The sequence below is a fragment of the Squalius cephalus genome (genome assembly GCF_949319135.1).
Source record: "Squalius cephalus genome assembly, chromosome: 10".
NCBI classification, from domain to species: Eukaryota; Metazoa; Chordata; class Actinopteri; order Cypriniformes; family Leuciscidae; genus Squalius; species Squalius cephalus.
The window spans coordinates 37,380,993-37,398,111 of NC_137131.1; the positions used below are offsets into that span (position 1 = coordinate 37,380,993).

At 37.6% G+C, this 17,119-nt stretch overlaps 1 protein-coding gene across 2 annotated transcripts; it reads left to right on the forward strand.

Annotated features, from left to right (window-relative positions):
* Positions 1 to 2,370: 2,370 nt before the first annotated feature.
* map3k2 (mitogen-activated protein kinase kinase kinase 2) lies at positions 2,371 to 15,369 on the forward strand. Of its 2 annotated transcripts, none has more exons than XM_079884781.1 (17): positions 2,371 to 2,406; positions 3,855 to 3,927; positions 4,270 to 4,385; positions 6,297 to 6,337; positions 7,943 to 8,042; positions 8,160 to 8,273; positions 8,390 to 8,486; positions 9,116 to 9,246; positions 9,356 to 9,435; positions 10,242 to 10,309; positions 10,407 to 10,499; positions 10,612 to 10,830; positions 11,722 to 11,870; positions 11,959 to 12,090; positions 12,519 to 12,648; positions 14,384 to 14,561; positions 14,707 to 15,369. In XM_079884781.1, the coding sequence occupies exons 2-17, from the start codon at positions 3,924 to 3,926 to the stop codon at positions 14,924 to 14,926; spliced, it is 1,872 nt and encodes a 623-aa protein (XP_079740907.1). In that variant the 5' UTR covers positions 2,371 to 2,406; positions 3,855 to 3,923; the 3' UTR covers positions 14,927 to 15,369. The 2 variants fall into 2 exon arrangements, with proteins under 2 accessions (XP_079740907.1, XP_079740906.1); XM_079884780.1 differs by having other exon boundaries at positions 2,394 to 2,902.
* Positions 15,370 to 17,119: the final 1,750 nt, after the last annotated feature.

Genomic DNA, 17,119 nt, shown 5'->3' on the forward strand with positions numbered 1-17,119 from the left:
CTCCAGTCTATCACATGATCCTTTAGAAATCATTCTAATATGATAATTCATTATCAAAGTTGGAAACAGTTCTGCTGCTTAATATTTTTTCATAACCTGTGATACTTTTTAGGATACTTTGATGAATAAAAAAAAAAAATAAAAAAAAAAAGAAGAAAATGTTTTAAAAATATAAATCTTTTGTAACAACAATAATATACTCTACTGGTCAGTAATTTGGGGTCAGTAATTTTTTTCTTTCTTTTTTTGAAATAAATCAATACTTTTATTCAGCAAGGATGAGTTAATTTGATAAAAAGTGATAGTAAAAATGATTTATATAATTAGAAAATATTTTTTATTTATTTTGAATAAATGCAGTTCTTTTTAACATTTTATTCATCAAATATATTAGGCAGCAGAACTGTTTCCAACACTCATAATAAATCAGAATATTAGAATGATTTCTAAAGGATCATGTGATAGACCGGATGTCACATGTGACACTGAAGACTGGAGTAATGATGCTAAAAATTCAGCATGAAAACCAATTATTTTAAATTGTAATAATATATCACAATATTTATAATTTTTTTCTGTATTTTTGATCAAATAAATGCAGGCTTGATGAGCAGAAGAAACTTCTTTCAAAAACATTAAAAATAGTAATGTTTCCAAACTTTTTGCCTGTACTGTATCCCCCCAAAACTGCACAACTGTAGAGTAAAACATTAATAAAAAAAGTGATAATGAAAAATGCGTCTTAAAACTGACATGATTGTTACAAAATCACACAGTCTGGGGACTCTGGATAACTCAGAACAACTGCTAACATTAAGTTTAAGGTAAAAATAACTGCCATGAAATTATAGTATCTTACTTCTATGCAATAAATTGTTCATTCACTACATCACTTTACCTCTGTCTTTATCCCCTTTTATCCTCTTCTCTTCTTTTTGGCACTGTATCGCAGACTATGCTCATTTATAATGTGTCATGTAAATTCGGCCATCCGTCACAATCAGGAAACTTTCACCGTGTCTAGAACTGGCGCGAGCTGCCAGGCCCGTTTCTACGAGCTGTGTGTGTGTTAACAAAATCAATGCTGTCTACATTGGATGCGGCGTCGCGCACGCTACACAACAAATTACCAACAACTGATCGCGCGCGCGCTCTGTTTCTGACGCACTTCAAGCACTCGATGGGCGGGGGAAGATTGATGAGCCGGACTTTTTTTGCTTTATTTGGTAGTATTTCGAATTAATGGTTTTAAAATAGTATTATAAAAAAAAAAAAAAAAAAATGCACCCGTTCACTCATTCTGGCGCCCCTATGGATGAGTGGCGCCCCGAGCATTTGCCTATTCCGCCTATGCTGCAGGCCGGCCCTTCCTATTACAACTACAAAGCTACTTTAGCAGATCATGCTAATCCTGTCCAGTGGATACTAATATTAAATATTGTTTAAAGAAAACACATCTAATCACAACAATGCCCATCTTTATTTCAGTGTGGTTATCTAATTTGATTTTCAAGAGTGATGATTTTGTGTTGGTTCCACTAAAACTCTGTGATGGAAAAGATTGTAATGCCAAATGCAAAATTGTGCCTTTTTTGTGCACTAGCCTTATAGGCAACAAATGGATAATGGGACATGCTAAAAATGAAAAATTTTGGTTAACATGAATATTGGTTGGTTGTGAAGTACTACATTGTGTGAAATTTGGAAGTTTTTGATATGTGGAAACAAGCTTTTGAATAAGATACTGAAATCTGTATGAATAAATTACACTTAACTGATTCATATGTTGTTTGTTCTGTTCAAAACAAAAACATAATCTGTCACGACTTACCTGAACTAAAGTGCCTCTCAGAAACTTAACACTAAAATACTGTATAGAACTTTTGAGTCAATAAAGATGATCTTTTTTGACCTTCTAATCGAGAATTAATTAATTTACTTAAAATTTGATATTACTGGTGATGACACATGACTCTTCAAAGTCAAACACAAAAAGTAAAAAAAAGTTCCCCATTTATACAACTCTATGTAATCTTCATCTTTATCCACCAGATGGCATAATGGTTTGATTAACATGAAAACGAATGAGAAGGTCAAATAATTAGCATTTATATACAGACTTAAAGTCGTTCAAAATGCGACGTTTGTCGTTTTGTCATAAAGACTGAATTATCAATATTACAAATTACCAAATTAAATATGCCAAAGGCAAGCGAGGAGGTGCACTCGCGCACGCAGCAAACATGTGCCTGTAAATCAAATGGGAGTTATTATTTGAGCATTCATTGTTCTGATTGGTCGAGAACAAGCGAACCACGTTCTCTGATTGGCTACAACTTGACACTGGCGAGTCTCTGGCCATGCGAAGTATTAGATGACAGTCGACAGATGGCGCTGTGGAGACACGTGAGTTGATTGAGTCAAAGGATCGCGGTGCTGTTCCAAAGTAGTGTGTGTCTGCGTGTGCACTGTGTAGTGTTTTTAAGTGTACTTAATACGAAGCATATTTAGCTAAATGTGTCGTTACGCTCTTTTGGATTAATTTTCTGAACAGACCTTCTCAGTTTGTGCATTTGTATCGTCCTAGTTCGTCATTCTCAAAATTCTTCTCAGTCTAATTGACAACAGTTGATCTTAGTCAGGTCCAGCGCGTAGAACCCAATGTAAACAAACCCCGGTCCGCGGTCGAAGATTAGCTGTTTTTATCCGCAAGTTCGCCTGGAATCATCGTCAGTGGCTTTCACTGGCCTTTAAAGTGTGTTGGAGTCAGCGCGAGATGATTTGGCCGCTTTGCCAGGCCTTGGACTGAAGTTAAAGCCATTTATTTGAGTGTCAGAGTGTCAGATTCGTATCGAGGCCTCATATCTGTGGATGAGGAAGTGAACGGACCGAGCTCACCCAGGTGATTAAATGCTCTTTATTTATATGTTTTATTAGGTGACTGCATAACAAAGACATTTTAATCAGATAAGTCTGTAAGATTCTCTCTCTGTCAGCTGTTAAAGCGCGAAGCGGTTCGTTAGCATCCTGGCGCAATGCTAATTTGGCCTAGAGAGCTAAGCGGCTAACTGTGTGTTTATACATATAATATAAGTTCTTCTTAACATTGTGTCGTGCTCCAGACAAGGCTAAATCGGATGCCTAAATGCCATTGTGATCTTAATTATATATCAGCATGTCATCGCATTTGGTTACGTTACTTTGACCTGCCATAGTTTTGACAGGTAACGTTATGCATGCTATCTAACGTTAGTTAGCTTGGTTATTAGCTTTGCGTGCCGTTAGAGTTTTAACTGACTGATTTCCTTTTTACTGTTTGTCATATTATGTATATATTTTTTGGAGCTGCTAATATGTTTTACTCAAATTATCATACATAGTCATAAATGTGGTAAGACAGTCTCTTGACTTATGACATGCACTGATAAGCTATTTATCTAAGCTATTGATGTTTAACTTATTTGCACTTTAGTTGTCTTGAATTTAGGAGTTAAATATAGATATTTATGTGTGTGTAAACGCCTCAGTGTCAGACAAGCTGCTGCCATCCTGTCCTATTCAGTTCAGATTTTGACAGCTGCCTGCTGAAGGACACTAGCTGGGTCTTTTAATGAGAGATTGCGCATATTGAACAATTGTAATTTCTTGTCCTAGACTAAAGCATTGGTTTCTAATGTGCTGCTATATAAAGATTTTTGCTGTTTTGTGGAAACAAAGAACAATATAGTGCCAGTGGTTTCACCAGTCTTAATAGATCGGCAATGGTTTATTGTCACTTAGCACAAATATTTGAATTAATTCATTATTAATTAATGCATTTATTTATGTAATAAATGGATTGTTCTCTTGTACAGGAGAAAGGATCCCATTTCATGGGAGAATCCTCTTTCCTTTACTCCTGGGTGAACCGGTGAACTGTCAAAATGGGTATGTACTCTGTTTGTAAATATTAGAAAAAATACAGTTTTTTTTATTTGTTAGTATTACAAATTATGTAATGTCTTTAACTGCTATATATTTGCATCTACTTATTATGTTCATATTTTACTGCAAAAAAGGTTATGGACATGGTTATGGTTAGGTTTAAGGGTGGGTAATCTGTAATTACAAGTAGGAATTTTTAAATATATATGCAATGTAAAACACAAGTGCATTGCATCAAATGATTAATTTAAATATTAGTACAAAGTAGTTAAAGACAATAACTATAAAGTGGGAGCATAAATAATACTTATGAGAATTTGTAATACTTTTACTAATATGTTGCAGATGAACAGGAGGCCTTGAATTCCATCATGCAAGACCTGGTGGTGCTGCATCGGTCCAGTCGACCATCTGGTCTGTCTGACCTGAGCAAACCCAAGGCCTCTTCTCCAAAGAACCAGGTTTGCATTGCTTCTTTTGTAATTCACATCAGCACCAGCTGCTTACAGTGTTTTTTCCCCCAGAGAAATTAGTTGGAGCTAAACTTCAACTAAACATTGCCTAATAAGTCATTACTATTCTCTTATGTCACTTGCACACATGCAAAAGTAAAGATGAAAAACCGCACTCTCAGGTTCTATTTTCATACATTTATTATTACCATGTCCTCACAGACGCGTTTCGGCCTAAGCCATTATCAGTGTGTACTATGAAACACCGAAAAGATTGTTTTTTAAAAAGAAACACCTCACAGGTGAACCTCATTCCGCAAATCATCAGCACCTTCAGGTGCATCAAGTTACCAACATTGTGGAAACACCAGGAATAACACAACATACCATATGTAATATCCACTTGCACACATGCAAACAGAGCATGTACTGTAAATGTGACCACAGCTGAATTAGGGTGGTGATGATATCAGTCAGTGTAAACTGCCAAACCACTTACACATACTATAGCATAGGGTTAAGCCTGGTTTATACTCGCCACGTCCGCATGAGCATATGGTGTGCACTGCAAAAATGACGTCATTGCGGTGTGCGCACGTTGAGTGCACGAGACCCCATTTCACGTGGCACGTGGATGCCATTTTTTTGCATCTTTGTGCGTGGCTCCGCTTCTGAAGATGCACGACATCGAGTCGATTCTGGCCGAGCAAGTGTTTATTATAAGGGGGCAGAATCCAAATCTCATCTCATTACTTTTATATAAGCTACTCTTTTACTCTTTCCTTTGGACAAGTATTTTTTACTCTACTCGCACTACTAATGGTACTTTTACTTGAGTATATTTTTTCAGTGCTCTTTCCACCCCTGAATATCCTCCACAACTGACTGCAAAGTGGCATTCAGATCTGCTTCCAGTTAGTTAACGACACCCAACTTCCTGCGAGACAATCAATAAGTCCCACCCTACGTTTTTCTCATTCCAGAAGCTGTTTCACTCATATACTTCACTATAAGGAGGAAAAGACTATGCCAAATTCCATTTCTTGCTGACTTTAAAATGTCTGTAATTTTCAGCTTTTAAAAAATATGCAATGGTTTTCTCAATATTTATGTACTTTTTTCCATCTGAGGAACTTTTCATTTGAATCAAACGGACTGTGTTGAACAGCCTAAGTAGATTCAAAATGTTTAATGTAAGATGTAAAATACTGAAAATAAATTCAGCAACACAAATTTAATCATTCTGTTCTAATTACACAAACCGGTACAAATCATGGTACTGAACTCGTGATATGAAACTAACTTTTTTATTATGATTACTTTATTGTTCTTAAAGTATTTTTATTATTGTTATTATTTTATTATTGTCAGTGCCCACAAATATTACCCCATTGCATTATTTTACATTATATTCAATATTATAGATAGTAGTTTAATAGAAGGACAGAAATCGAGACACATCGTCGCATTTTATATCGTGATGTCTTGATATAACAGTGTATCATTACACCCTACGACCCTATTCTGTTTCAATCATAATATCCTCTATATATATATATATATATATATATATATATATATTCACCAATTTGAAGTGGCAAATTATCTGATTCTTTTTTTTATTTTAAGTATACTTTTTACAAAAACAAACATTTTAATAATATACCACATAGACATGGACAATTCAAACTGATTTGTGGAAGTTACCTACTTTAATCCCCTTTTTATTCTGAAGTTTCAATAAGAGGCATCATTAAAACATCTTTGTATTTACAGAATTACGGAGTTGTGAGAAAAGGAAGGAATGTGAAACTAATCTAATGATGTAGTCGCAGTGGCTTTCCCAGTTCTATACAGACTGTTGTGAATATGATTAATGTGCATTGAGATGCGTGTAAAACTGTGTTTGCTTCTCCACAGAATGACGTGCGGGTGAAGTTTGAGTACAGAGGAGAGAAGAGGTAATAACCAAGTCCTGCTTCTGCTTTTCTGCTCTCCACTTCCTATTTTTATCACTTCCCTCTTGGGGTTTCTCTTAATTAAACCTGTCCGACCATGCCCTGCAGTCTCTGTGTAATGGATGTTGTTTTAGTTTGTCCAAACCTGCGTTTTTATTCCCAGTCCTTGAGGATCACTTCACACAAGAAGTGTTTTGCTCTAAGCCAAATGAACTAAGGAAATTAGTGATGTAGTTTGATTTTTTCATGTGGTTGTGTGCATCTGGGTTGGTGTATACAAAGGCTAAGAACCTAAAACTGGCAGAAAAGACTCCTTGAGTTGGAATATGAATTATTATACTACAGGGCTGTTGAATGCTTGAATCTGATTGGTTGAAGAACGTTCTAAGGTGTGCATTATTTTCAGGGAAACGCACAGCTAAAGTAGTTCCAGGCAGGTCTTGACCGCATTACAGTTCCATATCACTTCGCGTAGTTAACGGTAATAACGGAAAATAGGATACAATTCATAACAAGAAATAACATGCAGCCCCATGCGCTTGATCTGGAATTTTCAATGTCTAGCTTCACAATCAATGGAAACATGCAGTTTAATTTTAATAAATAAAGTATATAGTCCTAGGCTATCTATAATCAATAGAAAATTAAACTGAAAATAGGCTAAATAAATGGATAGTCCTGCAGCACGAATTTTTATATATAACAAATAAATAATTATTGATAGGTCTACTTGTTAAAGGGGCTTTGTGTTTCATTTATTTGGCTAGTCTACTGTCATCTGTCAATAATAGAAAAAAGAATGAACAAATTAATTATAACGAATTGAATTAATAAATAAATAATAATATTGACGCACATGCTTTTCTGTCTCATTTTTGCAACATCTCTCTATAATAACTGCATTAATAACTGCATAAAGCCGGGGACACACTTTAAGGCCGGTTATGAATGTAATTTGATACTTATGACTGATCATGACCAAACGCGTGTTCAGCGCGTTCAGTCTGTGTTCAAAGTCGGTGTTTAAAATCTGCTGCAGTCGATGAAAACAGTCAGAGAATGTGTCAGCTAGTCGTGTGTCCCAGCATGAGTCTGCTATCAGCGGCTCAAACCTCCGTTACTAACTCTAAAATGACGTTTTGGAATTAGCAACGGAGGCATTGACTAGATGCGTAAGAAATTAGACCTACATACAAGAGCGTTTTAATGACAAAAACTTTACAAACGTCTTGAAATACATAATCTGAACAATGTTTCGAGGTGTGGTAACTGTAGTATAAGCGGAATAATTGACTTCAGGCCGTTGAATTATTAGAAAAATAATGCACACCCGAGGTGAACGGCCACTCCGCTTCGCGTCGTGACCGCATTACCACCTCGGGTGTGCATTATTTTTCTAATAATTCAACGGCCTGTCGTCAATTATTCCTTACATAATGTTCTTTTTTTTTTTCTTTGGAATTCTCACGTAATCACTAAAACTTCAATGCAATGCTAATGATGTAATTATTATAATTACAGAATGCATTTGAAGGAACTTTTTTATTTATTCTGTTAAAGTCGCATATGAGGGTGTGATGATTTATAATTTATTATCTGTTACTCAAGGATCCTGCAGTTCCCTCGACCTGTCAGTCTGGAAGATCTGAGCGCCAAAGCTAAAGTAGCGTTTGGGCAGAGCATGGACCTGCATTACACCAATAATGAGGTAACAGAATCAACAGCTTTATCACATTTAAAATATACTGTATTTATTCGAATATTTTGATATGTGGCTGCCACAGTTCTTGTTTTCCTGACGATTTACCTTTTCTCTTTCCTGTAGCTTGTGATTCCATTGCGTACTCAGGATGATCTGGATAAAGCTGTGGAGCTGTTGGATCGTTCAGTGCATATGAAGAGCCTAAAAATCTTGCTGGTGCTCCCCTCTTGCACTCAGGTCAGTGATCATTATACACCATGCTCAGAGAGAAAGTGTTAGTCTGAGACCTGTGATCTAATATAAAAGCTAAATGCCTTAAATGTAATATAGATGTTTACTACTTGCGCTTTTAGAATTCTGTCTCCAGTAAGGACCTGTTGCCTGCTCATGAGAACTTGGACAACACAGACTTCAGTGCTGCAGATAAAAAGAGCATGCTGGCACTCATAGGTGGGTTGCATTCAGTTTTTCTGAATTGCATCCTTGTCATGAAGTCAACATAAAATCGAAATTTACTTTCTTCATTTTATGTTCTTGCCTTTTGTGCACAATTTATTGGTGAATTTTATTCTGAAGGAAAAAAATGATCCTTTTCTCAGTCAACATAAAATCACAATTGACAATAAAAATTAAGTTCATGTGCCCTCTTAATCAGTAATAATCAAAATTCTCTTCTCTGATGACGTTTTCTGGCTTGAGGGCGGGGCAGCCTGTCACTCACGTGAGATCGCTGCGGTAGCAAACCACACCAATCCAATGAATGATCCAATCATATCCTGATGGACAAAATCAAATCCCGTACTACATTCTTTTCTTTTTTTTTTTTTCTTGGTCGACAAGCGGTGTCACTTGTATATACGTCACAATAGGAAAGAAAAGACTGTTGCAACTTGCGTTTAATGATGACTTAAAAAATCTTTTTTCAAAATATACTGGACTGATACTTTTTCAGTCCCACTGCTCCAAATAACAAAGTATTCTGTTCAGATCATTAAACTACACAAGGTGTTTCTTCAAATAGAACCACAACATAAATTACATTTTCAACAGCATTCTGTCTTTGTCCTCTCCCTCTTCAGGTTCTCAGTCAACCGATCGTAGTTCTCCTCCTCCAGGCTATATTCCTGATGCTCTGCAGCAGGTGGCCAGAAACGGCTCTTTCACCAGCATCAACAGTGAGGGCGAGTTCATACCAGAGAGCATGGACCAGGTACGTAGTCTGATAACACGTCTGGTTCAGTTGATGTGGGTGCACTAAAGCAATAGCATAATCAGTGTCCTGATGGCTTGTTTATCGTTTTCTGTCTTTCTCTCTTTAGATGCTGGACCCTCTGTCTATGAGCAGTCCTGAGAATTCAGCATCAGGCAGCTGTCCTTCCCTGGACAGTCCACTTGATAGGTAAACGACTAACTGATACGTGCCTGCAGCCATAATCAAATTGTTGCAGAAATCAGTGCCTTGTCGATAGGCGTCTTGTATAGGTGCATTACTGTGAATGCAATTTGTGCTTGTTTACAAACTCAAGGATGAGTTAATGTATTTTCGGTGAAATTTTGTTGGTAGATTTGAACTTGTATTAATAGCATTCTTTTAACCTGTGTCAGGATGCCACATGACATGACCAGGCATCCAGTGACAATCACAGAAACTTTTGATCTCACAGACATACCCTACCATTCAAAAGTTTGTGGTCAGTAAGATTTTTTTTTTTTTTTTTTAAGAAATGTATGCTTTTATTCAGCCTAGGTGCATGAAATTGTTCAAAAGTAATAGTTCTACTTATAATGTTACAAAAGATTTCTATTTCAAATAAATGATGTTATTTTTTTAAATGTATCGTGGTTTCCAAAAAAAAAAAAAAAAATTAGCTGCACAACTGATTTCAACATTGATAATTATAAGAAATGTTTCTTAAGCACCAAATCATTATATTAGAATGATTTCTGAAGGATCGTGTGACGCTGCTGAAAATTCAGCTTTGCAATTGCAAATTTTGATATATATTAAAATATTATTTATTTAGAGTTATTTTAAATTGTAATAATATTTCACAATTCTACTGGTTTACTGTATTTTTAATGAAATAAATTCAGGCCACAATCTCACTGACCCCAAATTTTTGAACGGTAGTGTGCAGTTCACATATGTACTTGGATTAATAATACTGAGAATACTGAGTGACTCTTTCACTGCATCTCTTACAGTGAAACCTATCCCAAATCTCGTATGCCTCGAGCCCTGAGCTACCCAGATAACCATCAAGAGTTCCCTGGTAAGCTCTTGCTGACCATTCTGCTTTGATGTCACATGAGAGCTTATGTTAGTTTGAATTCCTCAATCTATCGTGTTTCTGTGCTGCTGTTTCACAGAATACGATATACCAGTGTTTGAAAAAACAGGGAAGGGAGGAACCTATCCTAGGCGATATCACATCTCGTTTGGTTTGCAGGACTACAGCGATGGTGAGGTTATATTGTATAAATGGATGCTTTAGTCGTCTTTCTAAAAAGCAAAACCATGCATCTTCGAACTTGCATGGGCTGTTCCTAAATTAGATCTTCTTTCTCCACTCAGGACGGAAGACCTTTCCAAGGGCGCGGCGGACACAGGCTCATGGTTTCCGTTCTCCGGTGAGCTTCAGTCCTACAGAGCAGCAGAGCCCCAGCACTAGCAGTGGAAGCAGCATCTTCACCCCTGAGCTAGAGGAACCAGGGCGCAGACGCCGTGGCAGCGATATAGAGCCCAGCTCTAACCCTACTCTATCAGTCATGGACATCAGCCCTCCCAGCCGCTGTGAGTGGATTTAGGGCTGAAAGGATTTAGGGCACAGATTGTGTTGTACCAGTTTGCTTTGTATTAACATTGTTCCCATGGTGTTTACATGCTTGAACTTGTCGGCCTGTGATCACAGAGTGATGTTTTTTATAAGCAGATGAAACTTATTCTAGTTCTGATTTGTCAAATGTGACATTACTAATTCTCCTTGAAACACATTTTGCATTTATAATTTGATCAGGAGCAAATTTATTTTGCTTTCCAATAACCCAATCATTTAATGTCTTCTTGTGCACAATGTATACACTCCTATTAAAAAATGTGTGGTCAGTAAGATTTTTTTCAGCAAGGACGCATTAAATTGAACAGTAAAGACATTTGTTCCAAATATTTCTATTTCAAATTAATGCTGTTCTTTTGAGATTTCTATGAATCAGAAAAAAAATATAATGTTAGAAAAATATTTTGTCAAAGTATCATGGGTTTCCACAAATGTACAGCTCTTTGAAATGGAGCAAAATAGTTATTTTAGATTTAAAAAAGAAAAAATCACAATATTGTGTTGTTTTTTTTTTTTTTTTTGCTGCATTTTTGGTCAGCATAAAAGAGACTTCTTCCAAAAAGATTAAAGACATCTTACCAACCCCAAACGTTTTAAATGTGGTGTACATGTGCAACCAACCAGTAATAACTTTGCCTACTTTTTTAGTCCTGTCCTACAAAATTTCTTAACCTACTGTATCAGCTACAAATTACTTTTTGAAAATGTATAGTCTTTTATAAATTACAAATCCAGTAAGCATGGAGAGCTAGAAAAGTCATTTAACTTTTATTTGGTTAAAAAACGGAGGGGAAATATATGTATAGTGTGTTGTTCTTGGTTTAATCTTCTCTCCTCTCTGTGTTTAGCCCCTCGGGCTCCTACAAACTGGCGTCTAGGGAAGCTTTTGGGGCAAGGAGCGTTCGGGCGAGTGTTTCTATGCTACGATGCGGACACAGGCAGAGAACTGGCTGTTAAACAGGTTCAGTTTGACCCGGATAGTCCAGAAACCAGCAAGGTGAACAGTTTTTTCAGGCTTTGTAAGAAAGACACCTTTAAATTTGGTCTCTAGTGAACTTTTGCACTTTGTCTGTGTGTGTGTTCAGGAGGTGAGTGCTCTGGAGTGTGAGATTCAGCTGCTGAAAAATCTTTTCCATGAGCGCATTGTTCAGTACTATGGATGTTTGCGGGACACGCATGAAAGAACGCTTTCTATCTTTATGGAGTACATGCCTGGGGTAAGTTTATGTTAATTCACTGACTTGGAACACACATTCTTGAGCGCTGATTGTTTCCCCTAGAGTTTTTGCCATGTGGAAGCTCCTAAGCTAAACAATATATTTTTAAAATGAAAATATAATTTTGAATGTTTATGTGTAACTATATTAGTGCCTAATTACAATGTTGTTAATCTCAAAAACAGTAAATATACATAACACACTGACAGCTCTTGGTTCTTCACAAGTCGGACATGACTGAAAAGATCAGTAAATGAGATGTTAATTTAACTGCCCCAATAGATTCAGTGAGTTCATTTAGTGAAGGATTTGTGCAACCAGCCAGCCTGTCAAAAACATTTTTTTGTGAGAGAAAGTTTGAAAAGTTACAGTCAGGATGCTAGTAGATACTTTGTCTTATTTATGGAATGTTGAATATTTGTCCATAGGGCTCCATTAAAGACCAGCTAAAGTCGTACGGGGCTCTGACGGAGAATGTCACACGAAAATATACACGGCAGATACTAGAAGGCGTGTGCTACCTGCACAGTAACATGATTGTACATAGAGACATCAAAGGTGAGCCAACTGCATGCCCTGCTGTTGTGAGTTATGACAAGCTGAATTGCATATTCTGCAATAATGAAAATGGTTTCTGCAATAATGAAAGTATAGCACTCAATCTTGTTTTTAACTAACTAACTAAACTTTCTTTTAATGTTTCAATCTTCCAGTGCTTCTACATTGTACATTAGCAGAATATTCAAAATAATTTTAAAGGGGACCTATTATGCTAAATTAATTTTTATATTGTTTTTGAACATATTTATGAGTCCGCAGTGTGTACACACTACCACCCTATTGGAAAAATCCATCCACTCAGTTTTTTTATTTTCCCCATAAATCTGAAACAAAAATACGACGCTTAAAGTTCAAAGCAAAGGGAGACACTTTCTTTTAAAGAAATTGCTTTTTAAGGACTGCAACAAACGACTGGTAGGGAATACAATGAGCTTCTTAACGAGTTAGTGACATCACTAACCCTAAAATTTACATAAACCCTGCCCCCGAGAACACACAACACTGTTCTATCTTCATGGAGCATATATTCTCTGGCTCTGTATGCATCTTACAACAGTTCCCACACAAGCGATTTACTGATTATCATGACAGAATATGCTAATCAAAGACTTGAAGATAGTTAACTCCACATCAGCAACATAAATTCATCAACTAACCATTCAGAAATGTCCTGTTGCAGCCTACATGTTGTCACTTCTTGAGTCTCTCCATCTTTGTCCGATTTCGGTTTGATCGTAAAAGGCAAAACGTTTTTGAAATTTTCCGTGTCACACAAGCTTTTGAAGCTCCGCCCTCTGTGCCTGGAGCAACAGCTCATTTGCATTTAAAGGGACACACACAAAAACGGCACGTGTTTGCTCACCCTCAAAAAGTGACAATTTTAATATGCTATAAAAACTGATCTGTGGGGTATTTTGAGCTAAAACTTCAAATACACACTCTGGGGACATCAGAGACTTATTTTACATCTTGTAAAAAGGGGCATTATAGAACCCCTTTAAAGCTACTTAAGTTATTCAGTCAAGAGCAGTGAGTGATTTTCTGTTTTTCTTCTGTTGTTCGAGTCATATTAACAGCATGTATAGCTGTAGGTACTGTACATTCGACTGCTGCCACTTTAATACACAGATCTAATATACACATGCATTTATTTCCCTGCTGTTTACGTTCACATACATGACCGACTGTGTTTGTGAACTTTGTGTGTTTTTGACATGGCCTTGTGTGTATTTGACAATTTGAGCACAATAAGACGCAAAAGAAAAATTTGTTTAATACTCACGGGATGCGGCGTCTGACAGCCAGCTTTCTGTGCACTCATAAAACCATATATCAGAAGTTAAATTTAAATGGCATTAAAACGCATAAACTTTCATGATGAAGAACTGCAAAGTCACGTGGCTGCGATAGAGATTATTATCAAAACCAAACGGATGTTTTGTTACTATTTGGCCGAGTATCCAGGCACGAGGTGTAATGGCACGGGGTGGAGAGCAGCAGCTCATTTGCATTTAAAGATTTTTGCTTTCACTGAAAAAGGTGCATTTGCAACATGGTATAATAAATTATTTGTGGGTTATTTGGGTCACATTCTGGAGGCACCTGAGACTTAGGCCTATATTACATCTTGTAACGGTACTTTTGACATTCTTATAAATATTATATAGTCAGGTCAAGATAACCCCACCCCCCCATAATGATTTTTTTTTCCCCTGTTCTTTTATTCATGTAGGTGCCAATATCCTTCGGGACTCTGCAGGTAATGTGAAGCTGGGTGACTTTGGAGCGAGTCGGCGTCTTCAGACCATCTGCCTGTCCGGTACGGGCATCAAGTCAGTGACAGGTACACCGTACTGGATGAGCCCTGAGGTCATCAGCGGAGAGGGGTATGGCAGGAAAGCTGATATCTGGTAAGCCCTTAAAGTGTGCATGAAAATTCCTCCACATTGTGTTTTCTTTTTCTTTTTTTTAAATGTTATTGTAAACAATTCATCAATACACCTTTCATCTTTTGTGCGTCTCATGTTAATGATGGTAATTCTGCCCTGATTCCAGGAGCATCGGCTGCACCGTGGTGGAGATGTTGACCCAGCGGCCGCCCTGGGCGGAGTACGAAGCAATGGCAGCCATTTTTAAAATTGCCACACAGCCCACCAACCCCACTCTGCCGCCTCACGTGTCGGACCACTGCCGCGATTTCCTTAAACGGATTTTTGTGGAGTCTAAACAGCGTCCCGCTGCTGAGGACCTATTGCGGCACACTTTTGTCTACTAGCCACTCCACCTTCCATCTCTGACCAATCAGAGACTTCCATATAAGTGTCTGTAGGAGCATTACCCTTTTGAGACTCCTCCCAGCAGGCCTAAGAGCCCCCACTGGACCAGAGCGCATAGCGAAGAGGGCAATGGCCTGATCTCACACCTCTGCTGGGGCAGGACGGTGATTTGGAGCAGCTTGATTCCGTACGAAAACATTGCACCTTAATTTCACTCTGGGGTAAGTACCCCTAAGACTAATGGATATCGGTACCCCAAAAGACTAAAGGATGTTGTCTTTTTAAAGACTCTCATTTCTTTGTTTTTAATGTTTTAAAATCCCCCTTGATTGTGAGCCTTGGCTCTGGGGAGTATGGTTGGGTTCTGGATGCACTGGGTTAATGCAGGATGATCTCGGAATGTCAACCCCAGAACAGGTACGCCAATACGCTGCTAAAGGGTAAAAAAAAAAAAAAAAAAAAATGAAATGAAACAGAATAGATGACAGGATGAATGGGACTCTCCTGCTCAGCTTTCATGGCTCCTAAAAGTTCTCATTTTCTTGCACAGTCCTCCTAGAACCTACACACATGAACTCTGATCGAAGATCTTACTGTAGAATATTTACTCACTATGCTGTAAAAACATTTACATTTGCTGAACTCTCTCTCACCTTCCGATAGCAACCACATATACCGGAGTGTATTCACTCTCTCCAGCTCTAGAATTCGTCAGGATCTCTTGTACCCGTTCCTTTCTACCTTCTGCTTCGTTTCTGTTTTTACTGTGTGCCTTTTTACAAACATCTCCTTCCTTTTTTTTTTTTTTTTTTTTTGGTATTCTGCTCTGTCTTAAGTGTCCAATCATTTTTCTAGAATTTTCTAGGTTTAATGCACAGCTACTCACAAGTCTTTCTGACTTTTGGTCTGTACAGGAATTATTTAGAACAGCTCGGCTCTTCATACTGTTTCTAGATCAGCATAAGCAGCTCCGCTCTGCCTTTTCCCCTTTTGGTCCCTCTGCTGGCAAACTGATCTCGGGTCAGATTCACCTGTGCATTCTTTCAACACAGTGCCGTACACTTCAATCTGATCAGGTAGGCAGGTTGAATACACACACACACACACACACACACACACACACACACACACACACACACACACACACACACACACACACACACACTCACCAAAGCGAAAAACCTGAACCACACAGGCAGGGTTTAGTGCCTGGACATTAGTTCACCAACATTTTACAGTACAGTATGAATCGCTCTGATTCCACTATAAATCTCAAGAACATAGAGCGTTAGATTGGAATAGAGAAATGGATTGAAAGTTGAAACTGCAAGTGCACTTCCAGTCAACACAACACAACGTGGATCCTTTCTGCTGATACTTTCCATGCAAGAAGTCTGATGTTGTAATTCATCAGCAGTGTTGTTCTCTTCAGAGTTTCTCACTCTAATGTATTTCTGCAGGTTTCAGAATGTGCAGAATTTCACAGATCATCACAACACTCAGCACTTGACAGTACTTAAAGGTTTGCCTGTAAATTAACCTCGCTATCCCACGATGCCTTGGGACTTGTGAAGCACTTGGTTACACACTCTCTGCTAGTGCATTTAAGTGAGCAGTCACGTTGCTGTTCAAGATCTCTCCTTCACGTAGTGCTGTAGTGCCTGCCTTCATGTAGGTGAATACATGCATTTTTGGGGTTACCCTTGCTCCTCCCATAATCCATTGGGTTTGTCTTCTTTATTCCTCGTCACAAACTGCCGTTCCTATTTCAAAGGTTATAGATTTCCCCTCTCATAAATATGAGAGTATGGTACTTGTAATTTAACATGCGCGTCTGTTAATTTAATCGTCGTCGAACATTTAAAGTTCAAGCAGTGATTTCACATTGCTTGCTCGTAGTGACCTAAGTATGAAAACAAAAACAAGCTCCGTACTTACATGACCCGTTCGAACAGGATACGCTCTTGTGTGTAAATCATTGGTCAAACTTACACATTTGGTTCAGTGACATACGCCATATATTACATTAGCACATACTGTGATGAGAATATTTTCTGAATTAAAATGATTTTGATATATATTTTTTGGAGAATACTATCAAATATGTCAGGGTGGTACAACTATCACATTAAAATAAATGCTTCACTGCTTTTTTAATATTTGAACGGTTGTTCAACGGCTAAATCAAAGTC

Excerpts from the sequence above, each read along its gene's own strand:
- map3k2 (XM_079884781.1), top strand. Across the intron at positions 9,247-9,355 it reads TACCAGAGAGCATGGACCAG|ATGCTGGACCCTCTGTCTAT; the intron begins GTACGTAGTCTG and ends TTCTCTCTTTAG. Across the intron at positions 12,649-14,383 it reads TGTACATAGAGACATCAAAG|GTGCCAATATCCTTCGGGAC; the intron begins GTGAGCCAACTG and ends TTATTCATGTAG.